The sequence below is a fragment of the Littorina saxatilis genome, linkage group LG7 (genome assembly GCF_037325665.1).
Source record: "Littorina saxatilis isolate snail1 linkage group LG7, US_GU_Lsax_2.0, whole genome shotgun sequence".
In the NCBI taxonomy this organism is placed as follows: domain Eukaryota; kingdom Metazoa; phylum Mollusca; class Gastropoda; order Littorinimorpha; family Littorinidae; genus Littorina; species Littorina saxatilis.
This window is the reverse complement of record NC_090251.1, coordinates 22,170,552-22,197,391: the sequence shown is the minus strand read 5'-3', so window position 1 is coordinate 22,197,391 and position 26,840 is coordinate 22,170,552. Positions and strand designations below refer to the sequence as shown.

General features: G+C 42.3%; 1 protein-coding gene across 3 annotated transcripts in view; it reads left to right on the top strand.

The window, feature by feature from the left end:
- LOC138970929 (myosin light chain kinase, smooth muscle-like) overlaps positions 1–26,840 on the top strand; it is a 181,263-nt gene that overhangs the window by 143,573 nt on the left and 10,850 nt on the right. For 2 of the 3 annotated variants that reach the window (XM_070343512.1, XM_070343511.1), the window contains 4 exons: positions 10,105–10,169; positions 14,035–14,125; positions 16,097–16,300; positions 26,304–26,445. In XM_070343512.1, the coding sequence (XP_070199613.1) occupies positions 10,105–10,169; positions 14,035–14,125; positions 16,097–16,300; positions 26,304–26,445 (502 nt within the window). Of the gene's footprint in view, positions 1–2,798; positions 3,331–10,104; positions 10,170–14,034; positions 14,126–16,096; positions 16,301–26,303; positions 26,446–26,840 lie in introns of those variants that run through there. The other variant, XM_070343510.1, reaches the window with a different exon arrangement.

Below are 26,840 nucleotides of genomic sequence, written 5' to 3'. Positions count from 1 at the left end.
GAGGAGTGGAACGGATGAGAAATTTGAAGACCTCAGTGGAAAAGCGGGAGATTATTTGCTTTGGTTGGACTGTATCATGACAAGTTTTGCTCTCAAAAATCTTTTGGAATTCATGCGTCGTAAGAAATATCTGACCTTTCTTACTTTTAGTCATAACACTGACAAATTATAACAGAGATTGGGAATAAAGAGATTAAAATAAAGAGATTAAAATAATATTTCCGCTGCTAGAGTTGAGGCGTGTCTGTGTGTCCACCTGGCATGTACACCACACGTCAAAAGTCGCACCCGTACACGGCAAAAAAAGGTCACAGCAGGGCAGATTTCCGGGAATACCTACCTGCATACCAGTCTCTTGTTGACATTGGCAGGCGTGTGTGTGTGTGTGGGGGGGGGGGGGGTGGGTGTGTGTGTGTGTGTGTGTGTGTGTGTGTGTGTGTGTGATTTAAAACGGACAATTGCCTGCTATGTTCACAAATTACGATGAATGGTGAAGATCAGGGAACATTTTTGCCATATAATTATATAACCTAAGTGGATTTTGCTTTCTCGGTTGATTTCAGTTGCAAGGACGGTTCATAGTATCATCATAGTATTATCTTCTGTCGTATTTACTTCCAATTCTTTAGCTGGCTGGCTGGTTGGCTGACTGGCTGTGTCTCTGAGTCTATGTCTGTTCATCTTCCATTTGAACGGGGAAAATGTACCTTTCCTCCCGGAACGTTCATGATGTGTGCACGTGCCGTACGTGTATTCTTCAACAGCTCCTGTCCAATAGGCTTGAGAGTTTCAAGAGTAGTCACTCATGTCTTTGTCTGACCAAGCATGTACATTTACACTTCTTGCAAATTAGCGTATGTTTATCACTACAACAGTAACCAACACAAATAACTCGCTTCACGAAATACAATTACACGCTCATAGCTTCTTTGCCTGGACACACCGGTAAAGTACTGACAGGTCTGCACAGTTGCCAACAGGGTCTAACAGCGGTGATGAAGAAATTGGTGAATACCTGTTGCTTCACTCGGGTGTGGGCGTTGCTAATTAATTCCCTTCGCTGATTGCTTTACTCCTAGGATTAGGATAGGGTAAGGGGGCTTCGATGGAACGCCGATGGAAGGGAAGGAGGGAGAGATAGGGGAGATGGGGTACGTCTCAGATTTCTGGAGAACTGCTGTTTGTGCCGCTCCCCTCTGTTAGTTCTGGAATCAAAGACATTTCCATGTTCTTCTGAGTGTCTGGAACCGATTCCGTGAGTGGTCTCCGAACAATAAGCCATTCCAGTGATGTCGAGCGTTTTGCGAGAGTGTTAGGGGTCCTCATAAAACGATACATGTACAGAATAAAGATTCACATTGGAATGTTCACAGTGATTTCCCAGTTGAAAAAATGAATACGGTTTGCACAGGTATACTTGCTTGTGGGTTTTGTAAAATGAAGAAGGCTATACAAACACGAGGACAGCAGCAAAAACAATGAGTACGTACTTTAACCCCAAAAATCATAGATTCAATATTTTGTTTATGATATGGAGTCCATGTAAAGCATAACAATGAAGTAAATAATTTGTGTGCATAACAAAACCAAAATATATCATTCTGATAACAAAAAAGGTAGAGTTGTCGTGTGTTACCGGGCCATGCAGGTGTGATACACGACTTCCAATCAATACCGACAGGGATAACATAGCCTTGATTGATTCTTTTTAGACTAAGCTTGATTTGAATTGATATCATCAGCAGACTTTTTAATAGGAGTGTACAATCGTTCTTTTTCCCACCACCACACGAATACACGCACGCACGCACGCACACACACACTGGCACACACACACACACACACACACACACACACACACACACACACACTCCACGCACACACCCATCGCTCATCCACAACTTTTCGTTCCCAAAAGTTTTTATCTTGAGTTACCAAAGTTCACTTGTTACATAGTAAGGTTACACGCATAAATTACAGTGAATTTATTGTTTTAATCAATTGGCCAGCCGCTGACTGCTTGATTGATCTCTTCAGTCGATCAAATATAGAAGAAGTTATACCTCTACATGTCACGTACAAGGAACTGATTTAAAAATGGTATGTTAAACTTGTAAAGTTCCATAAGTATGACTAATGCATCGGAATGATATTCGACAGCAAAGGAATTAGACCTGTTGATTGTGAGACGGTACACTATTGTCCTTGGCATTCTTTGAAGTCGTAAACCCAACTAAGCCCACACATAAGTCTTATCCATGTACTTTCAATCCGCGCATGGCACTGCCTTTAGCTCTGTAACCCTTGACATCAGTTGTGTTTTCGTGGGATCGATATAAACCGCAAAGTCAGAATTAGTGTGACTCACAAGCCGACAATGCTGGTAACAGGTCAATCAGATTCCACGGGCTAGCCGATCACCTCACTGAGAAAACCCAACACCCACGCACTCACAGTTTGACATACATCACATTCATAGTGAGTGCGATAAACGTTCTCGCCACTGTTATGCTTACAGTACCGCCATTCCTTGTGTATGCAGTGAAAGTCCGGTATTTCTCTGTCACTGCACTTTCACAAACCTTTGAGGTCACGCCTTTACAACTTCCATAAAAGGGCGCACACACTCGCGCGTACGAGGTCGAAGGTGGCGTTCATTCATGAGCCCAGAAGTAGGTGTGTGTAAACTTTCCGCTGATTGGCCTAGAGGTGCTGTGACGTAGTCGTCTGCGCGAAATGGCTGCGGCGCTCGCAGGGCGCGAGAATGGGTCTGAAGACGTTTTTGCTTCACCTGAGAGGGGCAAGCAGACGATCAGTGTGTCTACGATCGTGCATGAGAAAACAGTAAGGTGTGGCGGTGGAATGGATAGAGTAGTTTCAGTAACAGAGATCCCAGCGAAAGATAAATGCCACTTTACATCAAGTGGAGGAGAGTGTTGCGATTTTTTGTGAAGCAATTTCACGCAAACTAGACAACGAAATGTTGTTCCAGTTGGAATGAAGAAGTCTCACCCGTCACACATAAATCAAGGAGCTACCAAAAGAAACGTTTCTCCTCACCATAGATTGAAATGAAACAAATAAAACTCGAATAAAAACATCCAAAAGAAAAGTCATATCCCAAACATCGGGGGTTGGTTCCATCTTCACTATTGGTGATTTTCGGTGCAAAGTGTCGTCAAAAGACTTGATGCGGACTCAGGTTTTGGATTCATATATGTGCCACACGGATGCTGAGACAGTTGAAGTGTTCCAGAAGTTTGAGAAAATAGAGATGGGGCACTGTGTGAAATCCACCACCAAATCGGATGTATGCTTCTACAAACTTAGGTATGCAAACGCCTTTTTGCACGCGTGTGTGTGTGTGTGTTATATATGTGTGTGTGTGTGTGTGTGTGTGTGTGTGTGTGTGTGTGTGTGTGTGTGTGTGTGTGTGTGTGTGTGTGTGTGTGTGTGTGTGTTTGTGTGTGTGTGTGTGTGTGTGTGTGTGTGTGTGTGTGTTGTTTTTGTATTATTTCTTTCTTTCTTTCATTGCCTAAGATCCGTTTTATCTTAATGTGATTTTGTTTGTTTTTAAATCTTGAAGAACTTTGTTTCAGTCCTTTTTCTTCCATAATTTATACTTCCTGTCTTGATGTTTTTCTACGTACTTTTATTCTTTCCTTTTTTTTCGTTCTCTTTGTTGAGAACTGTCGCACTCGTTCAAAGTCAGGGTGAAAAACACTTCATCGATGCGCTCATTCTTTGGATAATGTATTATTAATGTTAAATCATTGTTTTAAAAAACCGGTAAAACTTGTATCGGTTCATCAAAAGGCCGACAACCAACGTACACAAAGAAAAATGCAGTGACTTGCAAAACTTTCGTCGTGACACTGGCGTTGAACTAGCTTACGGTAACGACATGTCATTCATTTGGAATGTCACCTGCCCTGAAAACATATACTGCATGTCTTAATTGCTAAGTTAACTTAGCATTCTTTAAACATGAGAACATACGTAGAGTATCAATGTCACTGAGTTCAAATCAGGTAGCTCAGAGTTGGTGATTCTTCTTCACCTGCAGTTGATCTTCTGTTGTTTGAATAGACCTTTTCGGTATCTGAGCAGCTCTCGCGAGACACGCTCTTTGTTATGCTTTGAACCGCATCGCGAGAACTTCGAACTTTGGCTTGTGCAGCTCGCACGAGATCGCTGTACCGCATGCTTTGCTATGCTCTGAAGTTTGCGAGAGATCACGAGAGCTTGGAATACCGATAGGGTCTATTGATTTTCTTGTTTTTTCTTCATCGGGCTGACTGCTTTATATATGCTTATCACCAGTGTTATACGTTTTATGATTTCCGTTTGTTTGTTTGTTTGTTTGTTTGTTTGTTTGTTTGGGGTTGTTTTTTTCTTCGTCGGACTGACTGCTTTATATATTGTTAACACCAGTGTCATACTTTAATATGATTTCTGTATGTTTGTTTGTTTTTTTGTTTGTTTGTTTCTTTCTTTCTTTCTTTCTTCTTTTTTTTTTGTTGTCTTTTTTATCTGCGTTCTCTCTTCTCTTGTTTGCTTGATACAGAAGTCCTTGTTTACATCCCGTTTTACTGTAGCAAAGTATATAATTACAGTCTCAAATTGCAAAAGAAAAACAGACTTATGGAACCACAAATTTGCTCTGCTGTCTTTTCAGAGTTGTTCATTTTCTTTCACTCCGACGGAAGCGTGCATTCTTTGAATATTTACAGAAACCTTTATCGTGAATAATTCCGCAGATGTGAACATGTTATCAGCTGGACATTCCAAAGTCAAAGTCCACTTCGGGACAAACAGACATCCATCAGCTGATAATATGGGGTGCTGTTGGTACCCGTATCTCACCCCCCACCTGTGTGTGTCAGTTCTCATCCTCCCAGACACTCGCCAGTCCCCTTTTCTTTCATACCCTCTTTTTCTTACGGAAAGAGGATCATAGCACACAAACAAACTTGCTGTTTTAGTTCCTTTGTTTGTGCTGCACATTTTCTTAGAAACGTAAAAACGCATTGCGAGACTCGTGTGTTACTGTTAGTAACTGTGGCGAGTTTTACTGCCCGGGGAGGGAGGGAACAGAAGAAGAATCGGGGTTTGAGAAATCGTCAAAGAATAGAGTATATGATAGACATACAACTGTGTATAATGTGTTTGTTTGTTTGATAAATCGTCAACAATAGGGTGTAAGAGACTGACAACTGTGCAGAGTGGTGTTTTGTTTGTTTGTTGTTTATTTGTTGTTGTTCTTTCTTTCAATTTTTGATTTTGTTCAGTCTTTGTTTGTTTTACTTTAGCCCTGTGTTTGTCTTTGTTTTCTCGTGCTTAATCAGGAATGTTGCTAGAGTTTATTTTCTTCGGCAAATAACTGAATGAACCTTAAAACGGTTCGGCAGTTTTCGAAAATTCAAGGGCAGTCGATCATTGACCTAATGTTTTGCCCCATCATGAAAAAAGTTCTTCAGCTCTGCCGAAATGTGTTTTGTTTTGTTATTGTTTTGTTTTTATGGGGGGGAGATGTTTTGGCGTTTTATGACTGCCGACTGCTAAATGTTAGTTAATTTCTCACTTCTTGAGGATTGTAGGCAAGATGTGCGCGTTTCTTGCCAACAAAATGGAAGAAGGCTTTCTGACACTTGACAGTGAGTGCTATTCTATCCTGATTCATGGCGTCGGCGTCTTCATTATTGCGATGTGTATGTGTGCGGTGGGTGGTTGTTTGGGGTTTTTCTTTACCTTAATTTTCCCTGCTTACGCGATGCCCGCCTGTCTGTCTGCACATCTGACTGCATTTCTGGTAACTACTCAGCCAGCCTGTCCGCAGGTCTGATTTATCTTTCAATGTTTCATTGTAAAACATAACAGAGCAATAGTCATCAGCGCGCACAGAGTGTCTTGTGTCGTCTGCGCTGAGAATTTACGTCCCTGTGTTTGTGCACGTGCCGCCTTGCGTCCACGATGAGGCTTGGGTGGCGATGCCAGAGATAAGCGATGAAAGAACAACATTGCATGTTTTCTGCTGCAAGTGAAAGCATCGGGATTGATGCCAGATTTTGCACGTCTGTTGAAGGTTTATTTTGTAGACAAAGAGCCTATAAATATGTTGTGAATCTAGCGAAGATTCTCGTCTCGGTCACGAACATCTCGCCGAGAATTTATTGCGCCCTGTTGGCTTGCTGAAACTGGCTGGCGCCGTAAAGATGATCCGTTTCATTTGTTCGAGAATTTGTGTGTGAAAGAAGTCTCTTTGTGGACAAGTTTTGTGTAATAGTGGTGTGGTTTTTTTTTTTTTTTGCTGCTGGTTTTAGAATAATTGCTTTTTGACGCCAGACAAAATGTTGACGAAAGGTAAAGTTCAAACTAAAGAGAAGATTTCTCTGTAGGCCAAACCGGATTCAATTTTCCGTCAGGATTAATCATTTCCGGCGCGATGAAAAACTGTAAGACATCTGGGATTTTTGGAGTATCACGCCATGCAAAAAACAACTGCGGCTTTGTTTTAAGTGTTACCAAATTACAGAGTTGTTTCTATAGCGTTGTGAAAATGATAAATTTGTTTGTTCACAACCGTTGGTTTATGAAATAGCATTGCACAGCTTTTGTGTTTCAAACAGCACCAAGCTTTTTCTTTTATTCTGGTTAGGAGGGTGGCGGGTAACAAGAAAGTCCATTCAACGAGCAAACACAAAAAAAGTATCAAGTAACAGTATGGTTCAAATGACATCATCAATGATAATTGTAACTTTGACTTCAAATTTGGATCATCAAGGCAACACGCAGAGTTCAGAAATTACTAAATCGAAATCATGCTCAATTTGAAATTACGTCGCAATATTACATCGTCTACGTCCTTGAAATTCTTTTTTTAAGAGATATGAAATGCACACACACACACACACACACACACACACACACACACACACACACACACACACACACACATGCACACACACACACACACACACACACACACACACACTGACACATACAGAGAGAGAGAGAGAGAGAGAGAGAGAGAGAGAGAGAGAGAGAGAGAGAGAGAGAGAGAAGAACAAGAACAAGAACAAGAAGAAGAAGAAGATGTATATACGGACAGACACAAAGGGCAAAATTTCCAAAACATTATTACCCCAGTAGTGTTTGTTACACAACGCTGCTTTACACCTCTGTTCCGCACAGTTTTTGTTTGTTATGGTTAGGCAATGTATCCGGCACATGTTTCATGCTTTTCACGACGCAACCAAAATGTTGTTTATTGCTGTTATATCCACATATCCGCACGGCCCCCGTGTTGTCTTTTGAAGACAACGTTTCACCTGCTGTTGTGCCTGTCGTTCTTGTTATCTCCTGCAGATGTGCGGATGTTTGGGTTTTTTCGTTTATGATCTCCCCTTTCTCTCGATGTTTTCGTCTCTCTCTCTAAAGTTTTTACCTGGCGTCGACTCGTGTTCTCCTGGAACTAAATAAATAAACATGTGCACGAGACATGGAGAAAACATAACACCGGGAACGCTGTTCAGGCTGTACACCTCAGTGCAGATGTTGAATGAGTTTGACGCGTGTTGTAACAAGCTTTCAATTATAATTACATCACTTGTTTAACCGTGGTTGTTGGTGTGGGCTTTAGGTCTTCTTCTTCTTCTTCTTGAATCTGTTTTTCATAGCTTTTATTTATGATTTGAACTCTAGTGTCGTGCTTTGTTGCGCTCGGTTAGACATGTGTCAGTGTAAGATATATATGTAAAGTGTTAAATTATCTATCTACCAGTCTTGGTGACTGGTGAATGTTCTGTTTTTGACAAAACTACCGAAGACATGTTTTGTCCCGATGAGTCGACTTAACTGTATGATTCGATATACAATGGTTGTTGTTTTGTAATGTCCCTTCAACCAATGCGGCTATGCGAGACCGAGTTATTGTACAAAATGTATTGCACGACGTACATAATTATATACCTATGCATAGTGTTTGTCTGAGCTCTCGCAGGCATCAGTGCAGGGTGTTTTTGTGCAGACTATGTTGGAGGTGGTCACTGAGATGCCATTCTTGTCGGCCTGCTATTTGGCACCTGCCTCGCTGACCGGAAATGTGTGCGATATACGAAAATAGAAATAGAAATGCCCCCTCCCTTCCCCCCCCCCCCACACACACACACGTGCGCGCGCGCACACACACCCACATACAAACCCACACTGAATCTCTCTCTCCTCTCTCTCTCTCTCTCTCTCTCTCTCTCTCTCTCTCTCTCTCCACACACACACACACACTCGTTCTCTCTCTTTCTCACTGTCTCTCTCTTTCTCACTGTCTCTCTCTTTCTCACTGTCTCTCTCTTTCTCTCTCTCCGCTCACACACACTGACGCACACGCACACACACGCACACAACACTCCCCACTCCACACACGTCCTCATCAACAAAACGGTCAGTTTAGTGACGTAGCGGCGGTCAGGCAGTTCTAGCCTGTGGGTGTTTTTGTATACGCGGCGTGACCGCCAACAGGTAGATAGGATCGCCAGGTATAGGCAGGTAGAGCAGGTGCGATACCGGATTGTGAGAGATGGACTGACCACTCAGACTGTGGAGTATATACACGACAGTCTCAGCTGACCACTAAGTAGCACTTGGACAGGACTGGGCACTCTCCTCTCCTTAGCCGCACACGTCAGAGCGGGTGAAGGCCTGCGCTAAATTGACCCTGTAATGAGTAGCCCAGACTGACCAAGAATCCTACAATAAATAACACATTGATGAGGGTGAGGGTCATACGCGAAAGATTTGTTATTGTTGGTGTTTTTGTTGTTGTTGCTGCTGTTATTGCGGTTGTTGTTGCTGCTACTGCTGCAACTGTTGCTGCTGCTGCTGCTGCTGCTGCTGCTGCTGTTGTTCTTGTTCTTGTGGTGGTGGTGGTGGTTTTTGTTGTGGTTGTTGTTGCGATTGTTGCTGCTACTGCTGCAACTGCTGCTGTTGTTGTTGTGGTGGTGGTTTTTGTTGTTGTTGCGGTTGTTGCTGCTACTGCTGTTGTTGTTGTTGTTGTTTTTGTTGTCTGCGGGGCACCTTTGCACACATATTATGTCATTCAATGAGATGACGTGCACGACCGTTTAAATTGCCATGCCAATATAATGCCGGCGAACTTATTCGAGTCAGCGCGTGATGTGCACCTGTGAAAAGCGAATGGGTTCCTGGCCATTTATAGAGAAGTACACTTTAGGTGTCCATTGATTTGTGACATGCATACCATCGAAGGAAATTCGGAGAAATTGACATAAAGGTATTGCGAGAAAATCCGTAGTAAAATTGCTGAATCGCCGAACACAAGTAATCCATAATTCGTCGTAGATCACAAATAGTTCATAATTCATCATGAATTATTATTTCTATTAAAAAGATTAATAAATAATAATGAATAATCAATCATATAAATAAAATAAAATAGAGATCATCTTCTCTGCAATCGTCAGACCGAAGTGTAAAGCGACAGCATCTCACTGCAAGAGAGTTTCAAAATCGTAATAGTTTGGTGAACACACATTTTTGTCTTGGTGGATGAAATACACTTCTCGGTCTCCAGCCGTACTGGTGGAATCTGTTTCATTCACCTGTCCGCTTTGACTCGTGGATCAGCGTAGTTGCACACCTGCCCATCCTCTTTGTCTTTTTGTGGGGGTTTTGTTTTTGTTTTTTTGGTCAGTGCCGTTGATGGCACTTCCCTGTCTACATTCTCACCCACGCTCGTTTGTCAGAGGCATGCCACAAACCCAAGTCGGTGATGTCCAGGCCGCTGCTTCTCGTTGTGTGTGAGGGAGAGCGGGTGGGCTGGGAAGGAAGAGAGGGCGCAACTCTTGTCAATGTTTCCTTCCTTTTTTTTTTCTTCTTTCTTTCTTTCTTTCTTTTTTTCTTTCTTTCTTTCTTTCCTTTCTTCCGTGAACTACCCAGTCAACGTCTTTTCTCCAATCCCCCCCCCCCCACTCCCAGTAGAAATTCCAGGACACCAAAATGGTACAACGTAAACAGTTTCAGAGGCAAAACCGTAAAAATGGTTCGTTTATTGTGTCTCACGTGCATTATTTCTTGTGTCTGTGACAGGTGTCTGGTGGGGGCAGCCGGCAAGGTCAACAAAGTCCACGTGGATGAAAGTGAGCCGTCAGGAGGTAAGTCATGTATTCTCTATCTTTTGTTTCACCCCCTGGTGCCCTTGTCCAGCATTCTGCATGAAACTCAGAGAGTTCTGAGATGTTTAGATGCTCAAAATCGAGAGAGAAAAACACACTAGAAAGGTTACATTTGTGGAACGTTTTAGGTAAGAAGGAAATGATGATGACATATGATGATGACGATGATGATGATGATGATGATGATGATGATGATGATGATGATGATCTTTCTGATCATTCTTTTCTTTTTCTCCTACCTCTGAAATGCTGACTGCGCATCTCTTTTCTACAGTCCGCATCATCCTGATTTCGAGTCTTGGCACTTTTGCATCATACGGCCTACTTCTTGTTTTTCTTCGTCTGCACTAGCACCTTGATATTTGGCTGGTCTGACCCGGCAACGTGCTCCATATTGCTATCGTACGGCCTCGTGTTGTTTTAGCCCTGCCTCCACCGTAGCTGTGAAAATTGCAAAGGTAGATCCCGCCATCACTGCGCAGCGTCTGGACAGCGTGTGGCTAATGCTTCTTATTTCCAAAAGGGCCGGGATCTCTTTAACCTAGGGTCATGGCTATGTGGTCACAGGTAAAAAAAAAATGTTTAAATGAAGCTTTGAAGGCCATTGAGTTTTCAGAGATAGCTCACATTGCCTTCTATGGTTTAGTTAACAGGTCCTTTGTTTTACCAAGATGATGGTATTGAGGATTACTGTGTGTGTTTGTGTGTGTGGGTGTGTGTGTACGTGTGTGTGTGTGTGTGTGTGTGTTTAGTTTGAGGACTTTTCAGTGACAGGTTTAAGCCGGATTGAGAACTGTTCAACGTTGTTGCCTTATAAAGCTTTCATCAAAGAAAAAAACTCTGTACACTCAGTTTGACTGTCTACGATATATCTCAAGAAGGAAATGGCAGTAATTGTCTGCGATATGATTTGCAGGCGCGGTTACTTTTACGATTTTATTTCGTGTATATAAGATTGTTTCCAAAGTCTTTGGCGAATAGCTATTCGCCGACTGACAATTGTTTTACGACACACTGATAGATAAAAATAAAAAATAAAAAGTCTTGGAAAAGGTCAGACGTTCACATCTGCGGGATTAAAAAAAAACAAAAAAAACGGAGGTTCACCAACCATTATTCATTTAACATGTTCCATCTGCGATTCCTATTGCCTTCCGCAGCGAAACTCATTAGGAGGCGGAAGTCACAGTGTAGACAGCGCGTGCGTATTATCAAGGGAGGAAAGCTGGATACTGGAGGAGCGTGATAATGACAGTGATGATGGTGGTGCGCGTTCTTTACATGCGGTGTGAAAGATAGATCGAGGTGTCTCTTTTCTGTATTCATTGCAGCAAAAACATAAGGCAAACCAGGATTCATCTGTGAAGAACTCGAAGTCTTCAGAGCAGTTCAAGCGCTTGGTTTTTCCTGTTGTTTACAACAACAGTGATACCTTGACCGACAACTATTATGTTATGTCAGCGAAAGTATTCAGAAAATATTACGACTGCTTTTATTTATTCGTTGCTATTCTAGGCTACATGCGTAAAATCTTTGTTTTTCTGAAAGAAGTTTTGGAACGCAACATTTTTGGTAATGTGGTTAAGTGCTGCTTGAAGATTTCCCTGCAAAACACTTTCATTGGGTTGATCTTTGTCAAATAGGCACGGGATATTGGTTGAATTCTTTACTGTCAGAAAACAAGAATGATTGTAGGTTATAAACTTTACAACGTTAGCAGTCTATCTGTTTTTGGACCTGAATTCTTTGTCGTAAAAGGCGACTAGCGGATTCTGTTTCTCCTTTTACCCTTGTTTAAGTGTTTCTTGTAGAGAATATAGTCAATGGTTGTAAAGATTTTAGTCAAGCAGTATGTAAGAAATGTTAAGTCCTTTGCACTGGAAACTTGCATTCTCCCAGTAAGGTAATATATTGTACTACGTTGCAAGCCCCTGGAGCAATTTTTTTATTAGTGCTTTTGTGAACAAGAAACAATTGACAAGTGGCTCTATCCCATCTCCCCCCTTTCCCTGTCGCGATATAATCTTGAACGGTTGAAAACGACGTTAAACACCAAATAAAGAAAGAAAGATCTGAATTCTTCACTGGATTTGCATTGGTAGAACAGAACAACAATCGTAACGTATTTACATAGTACTGGTAGACATTTCAAAGAAGGTTGGACTGACTTTGGTACGAAGGAATTAGTGCACCACATTTTTAGAATTGTCCACAATTAAACTCTATTGATGTACATTAAAAAAAAAAGTAACTTTTCATGATGAAAATGATAACAGATGAGAAAGTACACTTTTAACAGGATTGAAAATGATTTCTCCGAACATGTCCGGGTCAGGATGTAAAGCATGGTTAATATGAATGAATTTAATGGTAAAGAACGAGCAAAATGGCTGAAGATTGGCACATTCTTGCAAACAGGAATCTTCCAGCACCGACATACTGTAACACAGGCACTGATCATCCATCAGTATATTGCATTTTTCGTGGCATTTTGGGGTTGCGGCTTGCAAACCATCATTTCCTTTAGCCTTTACGCCATCGGCTTTTGGATCTTTGGTGGAGATTTATGACGGGAAGATGTTTCGGATGCCAAAAGATCCACCCAGGAACACAGGAAAGGGGTAGAGTGGTTGAGGAGCGTTTGTCGAGGCCGGGGGAGGGGAGGGGGAAGAATAGTAACGTGATGGGGTCGAAGTCTTACACTGGCACTTCTACCCGCAATCGCCAACAATGCACAGAGCGATCCCAGCATTGGTGAAGTTAGGTGAGTCGTACCCGGGAAGCTTATTTGGCGATCACTTCAATATGATCGACTTCAATATTAGACATGTTCGATTAAGCAAATTAATGGGAAGTAACGAGTTTTGTGTGCAAATCAGTACGAAAGAAACCCATCTTGCTTTGAATACAGAAAAATGAAGATTATTTGTTGAACGTTCCAACAAATAACCTTTCTTATCTTGTTTTGTTGTGGATTTTGGAACCTCTTTGGATTTCCATTTTGCTTTGATTGGAGGGAGAAATTGTGCTAGATTATCGACTGCTGAAGTAAACATTGCTCGTTTTGTATGGGATTTGCTAAGTGTCTCCCATTAGAGAGTTTCCTTTGCGGAGTCTCACATCTCGGCTGGAACTGGTGGAATTCGCCCCCTTCAGCAAATGTAACGGGAGGGGCGAAGCATCGGTTTGATGACTCCTGTGAGACGGGTCCAGGTGGCAGCAGTTGTCAGAACAGACATCTTTGTTGCAGGGAAATAGAAACGATACTTTCAACATGTCTACCATTGGCATTGATGCTGTAAAATGCATTAGCGGGGAGTGCTGTGATGTAGGTTTTTCTCACAAGGAGAAAGGGCGAAGGGCCATTGATGATGGCGAGGCCGGAACGAAGTTTGACCTGCGACTGACGTGTGTGAATGGTATCATCATTTTCGGTTTTCAACGAGGGTCAAGATCGTTGGAAAAACCACCATAACGACAAGACGGGTAGTGCTAACGGCCGGTTGAAGGAGCCCTGTGTGGGCAGCAAGATCGTTCCTCTGAAGACGCACCACCCCCACCACTCTCTGTCCCTCTCAGTCTCGTTCTATGGCTCTAGCTCTGTCTTTCTGTCTGTCTCTCTCTCTGTCTCTGTCTGTCTGTCTGTCTGTCTCTCTCTCTCTCTCTCTCTCTCTCTCTCTCTCTCTCTATCTTGTGCGTGTGTATATGTTTGTGTCTTTATCATCTCTCTTCATTCCCATGACAATTTCTGCTTGGGCCTACTTGTCTGTCTGCCTGCCTGCCTGTTGCCTGTCTGGGTGGGACTCATAGTATAATGCAATTGGATTTTCGTTATGTTTTACAGGCGATGAACTACCGTTTGAGAAGCGTGACGTCAGACTAAGGAAGGACAAATGGGTCACGGACTATTACGTCGTCAGTCAACTTCTCGGAAAGTGAGTACAGCAAAAATGTCATCAGTTTTGAATTTTGTTTGTTTCAGTTTGATACTTGTATATATACTTTCTTCTTTTCTTTTCTTTTTTGGTCAGAAAAACGCTTCTTTTTAGACGTATTTTTGAATGCTTCAAGCAGATTCCAATCCTGTACCCGGTGCTCCCTGGGAAAAAGGTAAACACGGGAAAGGGCTGGTTTTACCATGCGTGGCACACTGCCCGCTCTTTGCCATGTGTCGGGTTTCACAGTAGTGTTGAAGCCAAAGACCGCATTCATAAATTTAAAAAAATCAAAGCAGCGAACACAAAAACACTTTTATTTTGATTTGAAAAAAGTTTTATTTCTGTTTACACTTTCATGAAATCTACATTTATAAGTATGAAAACAACACATCTGTGCACTTATCCGTGTGTCTGCATTTTTGCCTTTACTTGACAAAAAGCAGTTCATCATGTTAGCCTTTGAGCTTCAGTAGGCTATCTCTAAAATGATGCCAAGCGCATCTTGTACACTGCACTGAAAGCAAAGCAGAGATTACAACCGAAGCAAACAGAAGAGAGCAGAGATTACGGGCGAAAGAAACTGAAGTTTTGCTTTATTTACGTTTTGCTATCAGGCTTGCTGTATGGGGTCACAACACCTCTGTGCCTTTGGCGAGGGTTGATAAATCGTGAACATGATAAACCATGATTGGGCTTACGTGTAAAAAGATTCCAGAATTTCAACCTAGAAGGGTTTTGCCTTTACTGCCGTGACATGCTGTTAGTTGATAAGGTTATCGTCACTGGCAGAGGTCGTCGTTCAAATGATGACACAAGTCATTTAGTGCAGAGGGGCTAATGTTTGTTGCGGCTCTGAATGTAGGCTTTTTATCTTTGGAAGATTTGTCGGCTTTGAGATCGTGAATGATTTTAGCAGTGGTAATCATTAATCAAATCTTTCATAATTTTGTAGAGAAGCATGTATGGTAGATTCATTGATAACATGGTCACCCTCCATCGAGGAAACGGGTGTGCAAAGTGTTTTGCCTTTTAGTTCAAATGCCTGTCAAAAATGGCACTTTCTCTTTCGTCCACCTTCGGTTTCAAAATCCTTTGCAATCCACATGGAAAGAACAAATAACAAACAGAAAACACTGCACATTGATTTTCTCTTCTCTATTGTGTTTGTCGTGGCTTGTTTGTTTGTTTGTTTGTTTTTCCCACTTTTGCAAGCTTCATTATCTCAACGACAAAAACGATCTCTCCGGCTATAAGTAGCAAATAATCTGAAGCTCCCGTCAGTATTCAGCAGCAGCAGCAATATGGTACAGACAGACAGACTATCCTTGCTTCCGGGATGTTCCATCGGACAAGATTTGTAACTTCTTTTTTTTAACACTTTCTACCCCACCTATGTTGACCAAGTTTTTTTTAGCCGAGACCAGCTGTGCTGCAGCAGGTCACTCAGAATTGTGGTAACTGTGTAGAAACTGTGTATCAACACGCTGGAATGCAGGCGTTACATCGACGTTACAGGAAGCGACTGAAGCTAACAGTCTGAGCGAATATATCCGTACCTGGTCAGATAGAGCCAAATGAGTGGGTACGGATATATCCGTACCTGGGAGACAATGAGTTGAAGGAGATCAAAGTTTTAACCAAGATGCGAAGTACTAAGTGTGAACAGATAAGGTGTGTTATTTTTTTAGAACCTGCTTCACTTTACTCTGGTAGACCTAAATGTAAATAGACGAAGACCACCATGTCAACTGAGAAAGAAAACAACATTGAATCGGTCCCAAATAGCAAAAGAGACTTGACAAACCAGCTACCAACCAATCCCACTATCAGATGCAAGTTCGGAGAGGTGAAGCAAGGGAAAGAGCGGCAGAGAGGGAAGCAACTGGCGGCCAAGTTCATCTACGTACAAAATAGGTCGTAATATGTTGCAAATCGTTTCAACCTTCGTTCCCTTTGACGCTCTTGCAGGGGCAAGTTCGGCGAGGTGAAGCAGGTCAAAGAGCGGCGGACAGGGAACCAGCTGGCGGCCAAGTTCATCGACGTGAACGGGCCGCAGGACAAGAAGGACATCGAGAACGAGGTGGAGATCATGAAGCTGCTCCAGCACCCCAGGCTCCTGCAGCTCTACGACGCCTTCGAGAACAAGAACACCGTCTGCATCGTCACAGAACTGTGAGTACACGCTTTGTTTGATATAATGTGTTCTTTGTTTGTTTGTTTTTTATGGCTGGGGGGGGGGGGGCTAATCATTTGTCACATATAAGCCAGACACTCACGAAATTATTATATTTTACACAGATCGTGGCAATCAGTGTTCTGAGAGACCACGCTAGTGGTCGAGCTAAACAATGACTGTCAAGATATGTGTCAAATTTCATACTTTGGTCAAAAATACAAACAAGATTTTTGTATCAATCCATTTTTGTTTTAACGAGGATACGATTTTTGTATTTGCCAAGCATTAGAATGGCCTAGCTACCAATTTATGCATACCATTTCACAAACAAGCGACACTCCTCAAAGAAAAAGCTTTTCATTTAAAAACTTGGCGATCATTTGAAAATCCAGGTTATCAGAAGACTTATAAAATAACCGAGAAGATTGGTAGAAACGCAGACGTAAAGACCTAAAGGTTTCGCTGTTGACATGAGAAATACCAAGTTTCCACCACAAAGAAGTGCAAGGGGCAGAGCAGAGGGTCAGTGACCCCAGGGTAGCTTACTGGAAGGAATTCGGGTATCGGTGGATGAAAGCCTATATACATGCCATTAGATTGTCAGATTAGACAGTAGTCAACATTGACCTTTTGGGTGCTCAACTTGTGTTTTCTGTGCGCGTAGCCAGGGTCAGGGGGGGGGGGGGGGGGCAGGAGGGAGGCAGGAGGGCGGGCATCCAGCTTGGCCAGATATCTCATGAAGACTAGTTCTGAGATATCTCACCTGTTCCATGGAGACCTGTTGCGAGATGTCTCAAATGCTCCGCGGTGCGAGATATGGTTTGCCCAGTGTCGACGTGTTGAGAGGAAGACAGCCTGAACGTGACCTTTTGGTTGGCTAGTTCTGCATGCCACATATCTTATTTAGTCGTAGTAAATAACTTCTGCTGTTAATGTTTCTCGGTTTGTGTCCGTCCGAAAATACATGAGATATCTACCTTGATATTGGAATTGTCCCGTTCTCTCGCAGAGAGTTGACAAAATATCTGATTTATTGGCTCACGAAGTGTAGCCTATGCGATGCTAACTTTTGTCTGTCTGTGCGTGCGTGCGTGCGTGCGTATGTATGTATGTATGTATGTATGTCTGTGGTAGAAACTTTAACATTTGAAGACGTCATATTACATTGACGTCACATTATGACGTCCGAGGGTTAGACGTCACGCGATGGAATTACTGAAAGTCTCGGTGATTGTTATTTTGAGCGGGCCGAGACTATTTGGCAGTCGTGTCCATGTAAGTAGGCTAAATGCAGACAGACAGATCTAGATCTAGTGTCTCGCTTTCTTGCACAGTTTCACCTATGCTCTTTCTGTGTGTGTGTGTGTGTGTGTGTGTGTGTGTGTGTGTGTGTGTGTATGTGTGAGTGTGTGTGTGTGTGTGTGTGTGTACTGTGTGTGTGTGTGACGGAGTGATTGAGTTTGTGTTACTGTTTGTCGATTTCTTACGTGAGCCTTGAAGGCTTCGCCTCTTGTTCATACTAAATTTGTAACTGTGTCGAGATTGTCCAGTTATGTCCATCCTCAGTTTCCCCGTGTTTTTGTTTTTACTGTACGTCTATCAGTAAAAACTGTGTTAAGGTGTTACGAGTGTGTTCGGGTTGCGGTTCTTGCTAATGTTTATACTCACTGAGTTACTTCCCTTGGATCTGGATCTGGATCTGGATAACCCGCCTGGGTTGGTGGTGTTACGAGTGTGTTCAAGTTGCGGTTCTTGCTAATGTTTTCACTCACTGAGTTACTTGCCTTGATTGAGAGGGCTTATACGCACGGTCCAGTGTGCATTCGACAGGGGGTGCCCAATATGCACGGCTAGAACTAAGATACTTCTTGATTTCAGTAAATAGTTTCATTACATGTCAACTAGTTTGTTTTTAAATGATTTTTTAGAGATCGCCAAATGGTATTGTGTGAATAACATCATTCGGTCGATTGTACGCACGGCGCCGTGCTTCTAGTAGCTCTCAGTCCATTCCTTCTTTCCGGTATGGAAGCAGACGTGTTTCTGGCGAAAGAATCGGCGTTTTCAACTCGCCATATCTTCATATTCATTCGGACCGGAACAACGAAATATATCTTTCTTGTAAAAAATATCCCGAGCCTTGCGACTCTGGTAGTCATTTTGTTACGCGAAGCGGCCTTTGGTAGGTACGACAGTTTTAGTCACCCAAGTAAATATATCTACAACGCACGTGGACGAGTTTTTCAATGGCGTATTTGAAGTCTGTGAATGTTGTGATTACAAATCATTTCGGGGCACCCCCCAGTCTATACGTACAGACAAACAAATTGCATGGAACGAAAATTGAGAGGCTGGACTGTAAGTTGTTGTTTTGACTTCTACACATCTCGCAGGTCTTTTATGCAAAACAGACTCAAAATTGCATTTTTCACGCAAGTGTAGATGACGAGACTATCGAAGGAATGGAATACACTTGCCTACAGATATAATAGACAGATACTGTCTATTTATATCTATGACTTACCTTAGCCCATATGTTAGAAGAAAGAACATACTTTGCTCTTTTGAATGATGTATGATTTGGCACTGTACACGGGATTTTAGACCTGCCCCCGAAGTGATTTTTCCATGATAAACCCGTCAAAAAGCTCACTCTGTTTTGGCCGTAAAAAGCGCCCAAATGCAGTAAATTTCTAACCTGTTTCGTGTGTGAAGGAGTACATCTCAGCGATGCCATTGCCTTGCAACCTCAAAGAAATATATTTTAATAACCCGCTAAATGAACGTTTTTTAGTGTGAAATAAAAGCCGGAGATTTGCTTCGTTTCTTTGCTGCGACACAAAACCAAAACCAACTATAGATCTGCGGTGACATTATGAGTTCGTTTTCGACATTGCAGTGAAGTTGCGTGGATCTTCGACGATTCCCGTTCGGTTTAATGTGGATGGAGCTTTGATTGAATGTAACTGCTTTGAAAAGTTATAACATGAGTCCTTGGGATCGATGTTTTTCGGTAAACTTCTTCGTATCCTTCACTTTACTCAGTTTTGACTTGAACAGATCCAGATCGGCTGGGGCTGTTGATCGCCTACACAGATCTATATGAAGTTGACTCGACACGGCGAACCGCCGAATCCGTGCCCTCTCGTCGGTCCTACCCCCAAATCCCTTACCAGCCTCAGACCCCACCTCACCATTCTAACCTCACTGGCGCACTATGTGTGATTATCCCTTCCTCATGTGTGTGTGTGTGTGTGTTGTTGTTTGTTGTGTGAGTGCGTGCAGGCGGGCGGGCGTGTGTGTGCCCGTGTGTCTTTGTGTCTGTGCATGTCGTCTTGAGTGCGAGAAAGCGAAGTTTTGAGAAATAGTGACAGATAAATCACGGACCTACATTCTAATGGATGGCTGGCTTTGGATCTTGGTCACTTTAGCGGGAATATCGGTCAACTTCGAAACCTGAGGACCAGCCACTTCGGGTTCCCTTTTCAGAGTAATGAGATTGCTGGGGCCGTAGAATTTTTCATCCAGTTTTGTCCTTTTTTCCCAAAATTGATATTAGTCGGAAGAAACAAGCACACGTGTGGTGGGGGTATTTCCCGGCGAGTTTTCAGTGTTGTTGTTGTTGTTGTTGCGAAGCGAAGCGGCTTCCCAGTGCGGAAGGCAGGCAGTTTGTGCATCAAACAGTGTTGGATGAGTGAGTGATGAGGGTGAATGAGTTAGTTAAACTGTGACTGAATATCTATTGATTGATTGATATTAAAGTGAACATTACGGGGGGGGGGGGGGGGGTAGAAATGCACCATTGTGCACTCGCCTTGATGTAAGGAACACTACTGCAGTCTCAAACAGCTTCAAAGTGGGTTAGACATGCTCTTGATAAAGACTGAGGCAAAATGTGCCAAATCACACATTGTCTTGTAAGAAGGAAAAATCTTCATTGGTATTGGATCGGGGGGGGGGGGGGGGGTGGGGGGTGGGCAGGGGTTGGCAGGGGGTATCGGTGCACTAAAGGCACCAAGTGTTTGGGTGTTTGTGTTTGTATTGCGATTCAGAGAAAACTACTATACAGATTTTTATGAAACTCTGCACACTTCTCCCTACCACCTGACCTACTGGGCTCCCAAATGAATGTTTTCATCAATTTTTGTCAGTCAAGATATGGGGATGGGGGTGGTGCGGGGATAATTGTGGAGTAAGCAATAAGGAAACACGTTATGGTTTTCTTAGGTATTGCAACGGTATATAGTGAAGTTAGCTGTGTTCAAATTTGTTTATGATCTGTGGAGCCAATTTTGTGTTACAGCGTTTTTGAGTGATAATTGTTGTGTACGCTCTCGCCAATCCTGGATAATTTTCGGCATGCACATTGATAATTACCGTATTATAATAAAGTAATACTCTCCATTCTTTTAACTACACAAAGTAATGTTTTATTGATCTTTTCTAAAGATAAAAATGTCAGTTACGATGACGTTACGAATTACAGTGTTTTCTGTAAGGTCATATGTGTCCACCCGGTACCCCCCAAAACTGACAAAACTCTTATAAAAAAAATGAATGAAAAAACAACGTTTTTTGTCTGTCTGCAGTTGTGGACATATAGCTTAGAGAAACATGTGCTCAAAATGTGTAATGGATTTCACGTGCGATTTTTTTCTTGGGTTGAGGAGAGGGGGTGGGGTGGGTGGGGTGGGTGGGGGGTGTATGCCCCTTGATCAGTCTCGGGCGCTCTGCGACCTCGATTTACACTATTGAATTCTAAAAACACCCCCCTTACAAACTAACTGATCTACCCTGGTGTATATATATATATATATATATGTGTGTGTGTGTGTGTGGTGTGCGATTCATAGAAATTTACTGGACAGATCTTCATGAAACTTTGCACACAAATGTTCCGACCCCCAACTCTTCACCCTGATTCAAACTCATGTATCACAAGTCCAGCGCTCTACCAACTGACCTACAGCGCTCCCAAATTATTTCTTTTTATCATTTTTGTCAGTCAAGATAATGGGGGTGGGGTTGGTACGGGAATAATTGTGAAGCAGACAATAAGGCAACAACTTATTTTTGGCTCACGTAAGTGTAGCCTATGCGATGATAAACTTTGTCTGTCTGTGCGTGCGTGCGTGCGTGTGTGTGTGTGTGTGTGTGTGTGTGATAGAAACTTTAACATTTCCGAGTCTATGGATTACGTCAGTCTCGGTCAAAAGTGTTCGACGTGTGTGATAGAAACTATTTGAAGACGTCACATTATGACGTAAGAGGGTTAGACGTCACGCAAAGGAATTACTGAAAGTCTCGGTCATTGTTCTTGTGAGCGGGCCGAGACTACTTGGCAGATCCAGGGTCTCGCTTTCTTGCACAGTTTCACCTATGCTTACTGTGTGTGTGTGTGTGTGTGTGTGTGTGTGTGTGTGTATGTGTGACGGAGTGATTGAGTTTGTGTTACTGTTTGTCGATTTCTTACGTGAGCCTTGAAGGCTTCGCCTCTTGTGTTTACAGGTATTGTATATGTATACAGTGAACTTAGCTGTGTTCAAGTTTAGTTATGTTTCTGTCGAGCGAATTTTTTTTAAATACGTTTTTACTACTAAAGGAGTGATAATTTTATGTGTACGCCCTCGAGAAACCTCGATCATTTTCTGAAAATGCGCGTTGATAAGTACCGTTTTATGATAAAGTTATACTCTCCATTCATTTATATACACAAACTAATGTTTCATTTATTATTTGTAGAGCTAAATATGTCAGTTGGGATCATGTTAAGAATCGCAGTGTTTTTCGCAAAATCGTACTTGACAACCCCCAGTAAAAAAAGTATAAAAAAAAAGTTAACCCGTCAACCTCTTTTTTTCTTTGCACAGATGTGTCCATATTGCTTAAAGGAACCTGTGCACAAAATGTGTAATGTTTCTTTCACGCGATTTGAACACACAAGTAACCCCTGAAGAATCGCAGTGTTTTTCGCAAAATCGTACTTGACAACCCCCGGTAAAAAATTTCTAAAAAAAAAATTAATACGTCGACCCCCTTTTTTCTTTGCACAGATGTGTCCATATTGCTTAGAGGAACCTGTGCACAAAATGTGTAATGTTTCTTTCACGCGAATTTTTTTTAAATACGTTTTTACTATTAAAGGAGTGATAATTTTATGTGTACGCCCTCGAGAAACCTCGATCATTTTCTGAAAATGCACGTTGATAAGTACCGTTTTATGATAAAGTTATACTCTCCATTCATTTATATACACAAACTAATGTCTCATTTATTATTTGTAGAGCTAAATATGTCAGTTGGGATCATGTTAAGAATCGCAGTGTTTTTCGCAAAATCGTACTTGACAACCCCCAGTAAAAAAAGTATAAAAAAAAAGTTAACCCGTCAACCTCTTTTTTTCTTTGCACAGATGTGTCCATATTGCTTAAAGGAACCTGTGCACAAAATGTGTAATGTTTCTTTCACGCGATTTGAACACACAAGTAACCCCTGAAGAATCGCAGTGTTTTTCGCAAAATCGTACTTGACAACCCCCGGTAAAAAATTTCTAAAAAAAAAATTAATACGTCGACCCCCTTTTTTCTTTGCACAGATGTGTCCATATTGCTTAGAGGAACCTGTGCACAAAATGTGTAATGTTTCTTTCACGCGAATTTTTTTTAAATACGTTTTTACTACTAAAGGAGTGATAATTTTATGTGTACGCCCTCGAGAAACCTCGATCATTTTCTGAAAATGCACGTTGATAAGTACCGTTTTATGGTAAAGTTATACTCTCCATTCATTTATATACACAAACTAATGTCTCATTTATTATTTGTAGAGCTAAATATGTCAGTTGGGATCATGTTAAAAATCGCAGTGTTTTTCGCAAAATCGTACTTCACAACCCCCAGTAAAAAAATTCTAAAAAAAAAGTTAATACGTCGACCCCCTTTTTTCTTTGCACAGATGTGTCCATATTGCTTAAAGGAACCTGTGCACAAAATGTGTAATGTTTCTTTCACGCGATTTGAACACACAAGTAACCCCTTAAGTGCTGAATGCTGTTGATGTTAGTGTACTTGGGAGATATATACAGGAGGGTAATTCTCCTGCAATTCTGGATGTGAGCCATGATTATTTGATTCAGTGTCCGCTTCCGAATAGGTATGATCTTGAGGGACCAAACTAGATACTCTCGAGTCAACAAAGCATGTGACCACCATCTGAGTGTCTCATTTGTAACGAGATTTTAAGTAACAAATGTTGAAAGATATTATCTTTTTATAACCATCTTTCCCGCGGGTTAGGGGGAAGAATTTACCCGATGCTCCCCAGCATGTCGTAAGAGGCGACTAACGGATTCTGTTTCTCCTTTTACCCTTGTTAAGTGTTTCTTGTATAGAATATAGTCAATGTTTGTAAAGATTTTAGTCAAGCAGTATGTAAGAAATGTTAAGTCCTTTGTACTAGAAACTTGCATTCTCCCAGTAAGGTCATATATTGTACTACGTTGCAAGCCCCTGGAGCAATTTTTTTTATTAGTGCTTTTGTGAACAAGAAACAATTAATAAGTGGCTCTATCCCATCTTTCCCCGTCGCGATATAACCTTGAACGGTTGAAAACGACGTTAAACACCAAATAAAGAAAGAAAGAATAACCATCTTTTTTGTTGTTGAGTGATAGACCTAAATGTAAATAGTTTTAAGCATGAAGACTGCCATGTGAACGGTGAAAAGAAAAAAACTTGCATCGGTCTCGGATAGCCATATTGGTTGAACAGACAATAACCAACCGTATCATAGTCCTGCACATTCAAGCTCTATGGGAATATTTTCTGCCTTCTTTCCTAAGATCTGCTATCCCACAACCCGCCCCCTTCCCTGATCCCCCGCTCCCGAAACCCATCTCCAGCCATTTCCTCCCAGTAGGGAAAGTTCAGCAGCACTGCTGGCTTCGTGATCTGTTTCCCTTTCACCTGGCGGCACAGGGGGTTGTTGCTTTGATGTCGCTATAATCTGGCCGTTGCTCTATCGCCTGAGATGTACCTTTGCATTCGAGCACAAAAATGTCCATTTCATTCACATTTGTATTTGTGTGTACATTGAGGATATGTGTGTGTGTGTGTTTGTGTGTGGTAAGAACATCAAGATAAAGGTAAGGGTGGAGACCGTAGGGGCAAGTTGAACACTGAGAAGAGGTGTGGCGCGGGTTGAAATGGAGGGACTTGAGAGGGGGAGTTGGTAACGGTAAGCACATGTATGTTCTCCTGAAAATGTCAGAGTGATCGTCACACAAGAAAAACTGTGCAAGAAACGTGTATGTGTATCAGGCGTTCCCCAGGTACGTCTTCTGCTTTAACGGCCATCTGCTGGTTTACCTAGCTGTCTCTCGTCCGTGCATTGGCTCCTGCCGAAGGCATTAAACAAACCAAATTAGAGCTGTAATTAATTTAGGGAGCCTGCGTGCAAATCGCTTGGGACTTGGGCTGTCTAGAGAAACTTGAAAGGCCGTTCATCTGGACTTGTTTGAAACGAGAGAGACCAGAGTCAGACGTGATGGTTTCGTGAAGGAGACCAGACGTGTGCTGGGGGGGCGAGACGCGCGCACGCACGCACACTGTGCCACACACACACACACACACCACATACACACCATACACACACACACACACCACATACACACCATACACACACACACACACGCGCCGCGGACAGAGAAGCGGTAGTTCGTACTAACAAGTGGCGGCTTTCGAATGGCATTTACAGTGACACGCCATATAAGCTTTTATGCCCAAGAGAAAAAAAATAAAGCTGTTCAACTTGTTTTTCTCTTGTCGTTTGAAGTGAGTTAAATTAGCAGATTGTGACGTCATTCAAATAAAGTTTTTTTCGCCATTACGCAAGCAGGAAGTTCAGTGCAGAATGGATGTCGCCGATCAACATTACCCCCCTTCAGTTTGACAGATCTCATGACGTCACTACCTTCGCTTTCATGAAGTTGATGAATAAGCCAAACGTCCTGTCCCTGAGTTAAATTGACCGAGGATGTTTTGAGGGTCAGGTTAAACGGCGTGGTGCTTTGCTGACAACTCGATACGGATGTGAGTTCATGTGGTTGGCTGATTGGGGTTGCTTAAACTACTCAGTCTGCTGACCTAATTACTCCGATGGCTAAAACTGACAGCCATGCTCTTCCGCCAGTATTGCAACCTGTTCGAGAAAGAGAGAGAGAGAGAGAGAGAGTGAGAGAGAGAGAGAGAGTACTAGTCGAGTAGGTGTTCGGGTGAGCGAGTGAGTGATAAAGAGTTGTTTGTAACGTCCCTAGAGACACAGAGAGTGGAGTCAATGTATGAAAGTAACACTATATTGTTTCACGGGATGGGCCGTACCGTAACAAGCTCATTTTACTTCAATCAAAATTCACTTTTAACGTCTGTCTCAGTGGATCTTTGTTTTTTTGCTCGCGTTCACAAAAAGTTAAACTCTAAGGAAGTTAACCACACCATGAATTTAAATATAATTATCCCCTTCAGTATCAAGCATCTTAATCAGCCGGTATATGTATGTATTCAAGGCCTCCAAGACGTGTAACCAGAGGAAGCAACTAACGGAACATTCATCATGTAAAGTGACGCGACGCACGTGCCGTTCTTCTTATCTCCAGTGTCAAAGGTCACAGTCAGCCGCGGCAGTGCATGTACCACAAACTACGGGGTTGCTTAGCACGTTTACTGCCCTGATGGCATTCCTTTGGTGTACAAAGTTCATTGTGGAAGAAAGTGCTATTGGGTTGGTTGGTTTGGATGGCATGAGACGCAACTGCCGCCTCACCACCCTCACCCCCCAACCACCCGCCACCCCCTTCCTGCCCCTATGTCCCCGTCCTAGTAAATGTCTGCATTTTTCTTCAGTTTTGTATGGTAGTAACCCGGATACTCTGGGATTAAAATTGTATGCATTTTACATTCCGTGGCAGATTCTAATAAACTGTTTTGTTGTGTGTGCTTTCAGGGTGTCGGGCGGTGAACTGTTTGAGCGCGTCATCAACGATGACTTCATCCTGACGGAGAAGGCTTGCGTCATGTTCATGCGTCAGATATGTGAGGGCGTGGCCTTCATGCATAATCAGCGGGTCTTACATCTAGACATCAAGGTGATTGTCTGCTTCTGTGTTTCAATATGCATGGGTGAAACTCTTCCGCCTCAGGGCGGAAATCCGCCAAATGAAATTGGTCAAATAAGGAATTCCTTATTTTGAAAATCTTAAAATTTTTTTTTTTTTTTTTTTTTTTTTTTTTTTTTTTTTTTTTCGCCGGCGATCCAATTCGTTTTTCCCCTAACACAGTGACTGGACATCGCTGAGTCTTTGTTTCACTGGGCGCGCGAATTATCGGACTACAGCTTGACATTTGTTACCATGTTTAATGTGCAAATTTGTGTGTTTGAGATACCAGGATAGGCCTACTTTTACCCTTAAAAGCCTGATTTTTCGTTTTCTTCCTGCAGGGGCGAACAAGGGAGGGGGTTTCTGGGGTTTCCGGAAAAAAA